Raw genomic sequence first — 2,500 nt, 5'->3', positions numbered from 1 at the left:
GATGCCTGTGAAACTAGAGACCAGTAAACTACTTGTAACCCACAAGAGCAACTTTACCACCGGTAACTTAAAGCTGTTCATGTCTCCTCCATACAGTCTTGCAAACAAAATGTTTCATAACTCGATGAGGACTTCCAGCTTATCCCTACCAGTAATAATTACTTTTATAGACAGTTGTTTTTTTAACTGTAAATCCCCTGTAGGGATGTTTGACTTCTCATCCTAATTATGTAAACTATTCTGACTTAGGTACCAGTATGTTAAAAGAGAATAACTAAGAATAGGTCAGTTTGGTACCACACTAAATGCAGCCTTGATCAACCCTTCTCAAACCCATTAAATTATTCATGCAGTCAAAAGCCAATCAATGACCTCCATTTCGGTCAGGTGGATGAATCTTGATACCCAATGAAACACCAGATGAAACACCACCAGGTTTTTATCTGGGATGAAACATGTTTTTCATCTGATATCAAACATTTGCATTTTAATAAGATTTTTATTGATTACACAACTCATGGAAACAATGCAATACCTGTCGTTAACAACAATTCTTAAATATGAGATCCTTATTGAAAATATTGAACCTTGATTTTAACAGAGCAATTAGCAAAAGAACAACTGTTAAGTGGTCCTGCACTTACAACATCTTGAGCATCAGAACTCGTTAAACAATTTAAATCTTTCTCCTTTGAGATTTTCACTTCAGTAGCGCTTCTACTAGGCCCTAATACGGACGATACTTCTGTAATTTTCTCCTTGTTAGGCTTTTCATACTTGAACAAAGAGTTAGAACGGCGACCAGTTCTTTCCCGTATCAATTTTTCCTCTACACCGGCATTAAACAAAGAAGATGCACAAGTAATACGGAGACAATGACTGGTCTTTCGCTTTAAACCTGCTGCCTTGCACATTTCAGGCACAGGAGCTTTTTCAAACCTAAGCTTGGACTTAGACGGTCTAAAGTAGAATGCATTACAATCTTTGCCAATAGTTTGTACTAACCCAATATATAATTTGTACATTTCCACAAGACACCGTTCATGCGTCGCTCCCAAAGGATGACAAATATGTTTAACAGCCTTAAGGTCGGTGAAGCCCCCATGAAACGTTTTACATGAATTTTCCTCAAATTTCACAAAATTGGATCCTACTTCAAAATTAGTGAGCACGAGACTTCTATGCTCGCCTCCTCTTAATCCAAAAAGTTTGCCATTATAAAAATAAACAGTGTTCAATAAAGACTTAGCTGTTGACATTCCCAACAGATTTGAATTCCAGAATAACTCCTCCTCTTCCGTTGTGACAGACTCTTTCTCCTCTTTCTTGTTCTTCACATGTAAGCCTTCTCTTGTGGCATCTTTCATTTCTGCGTCTAATGCTCGACAAAATAGAGTGAACCTGTAAACAACACAATAAACATTATTATAAGATAGATGACTCTACATGTTAACCGCACAAATAATAGCTATTAAGCTCACCTTCGATCGCTGTTATTAAGAGCGCCTGCCTGTAAGAATCGAGAACTGCATTTCAGCGACCACTTGGTCAAATTTCTGATATTTCGTCTGAAGATACCCTTGGATTAACTATTTTCGAAAATCATATTTTAAAGTTCCAAGGTATTTTATTTTTTGAGAAAATTGCAAGAGTTTGAAATGCGGCCAAGGTGCGGTCACGGGCCGATGAAAACCACGAAAATTTATGTCAAAGGACGAAGCCCCGTTCACGGTGTAAAATAACCCAATGAACTTGAAACTTTACACAAACCTAGACCAACCATCTCGCAAGAGAATTAATACAATAAACATTCCAAACTCGCTGGCTGCTTTCTAAAGCATGCAAATTTGTGTACGCTACTCAAAATGACCTTGAAACTAATGCTTATTTTCATTGAAATAAAAGTGTTTCTGGTATGTCATTTTCTCTAAATTAAATCTCATATATCGAAAGACTAAGAACAGAACTTTATTTGTACCAAGTTTCAAGCTCTGATTCAAACTCTTTCCCACTCAAGGAAGATCGAATATGCGTGCGATACTTGCGGCTCGCAATTCACGTCACGAATTATGAGATCAGAGCCGATTCACAAACGCTTGACATCTGGAGCCCGTGAATGTTTCCAAACATCACATATTGGGCCCTAAAACTAATCAGACGGACTGAAGACAGCCATTCAATGTTTTTCGATCCGAGATTTCTTTCCTACTCTGCTCTAAAATAATATAGTTATTCCGGTCAGTTAGCCTACGAAACATGTGCAACAAATTTGCATACCATTTCGACGTCGCAGGAAAAAGTAGTGCAAATCATACTTTACAGCTCCTTTATCTTCTTAAATGAAGTAGTCGATCAGTAAAATGGAGAAAAGCGTGTGACTTTGGTCCTGTCGTGTTGTTTTGAGTGTTCGTGTTTGGCCGCGACGGCTCAATTCAATAAGCCAGTGTGACACCGATCAACTGTAACTCGATATTCCCTTCGGTGATGTGGGTAGCGCGCA

The 2,500-nt window shown here is 38.2% G+C and overlaps 1 protein-coding gene and 1 pseudogene across 1 annotated transcript in view; one reads left to right on the top strand and one right to left on the bottom strand.

Moving 5' to 3' along the window:
* LOC146460064 (uncharacterized) overlaps positions 1-2,500 on the top strand; it is a 52,997-nt pseudogene that overhangs the window by 21,277 nt on the left and 29,220 nt on the right.
* The window catches only part of LOC146460067 (zinc finger MYM-type protein 2-like), a 5,005-nt gene continuing 3,074 nt past the window's right edge, over positions 570-2,500 (bottom strand). Inside the window, exons 2-3 of the mRNA XM_085088750.1 lie at positions 1,482-1,490; positions 570-1,401 (exon numbers count right to left, since the gene is read on the bottom strand). Coding sequence (XP_084944876.1) covers positions 570-1,401; positions 1,482-1,490 — 841 coding nt within the window. The remainder of the gene's footprint in view (positions 1,402-1,481; positions 1,491-2,500) is intronic.

This window comes from Pavona decussata, unplaced genomic scaffold, assembly GCF_977016875.1.
Source record: "Pavona decussata unplaced genomic scaffold, jaPavDecu1.1 SCAFFOLD_215, whole genome shotgun sequence".
Classification (NCBI taxonomy): Eukaryota; Metazoa; Cnidaria; class Anthozoa; order Scleractinia; family Agariciidae; genus Pavona; species Pavona decussata.
This window is presented reverse-complemented; position numbering and strand designations above follow the sequence as displayed.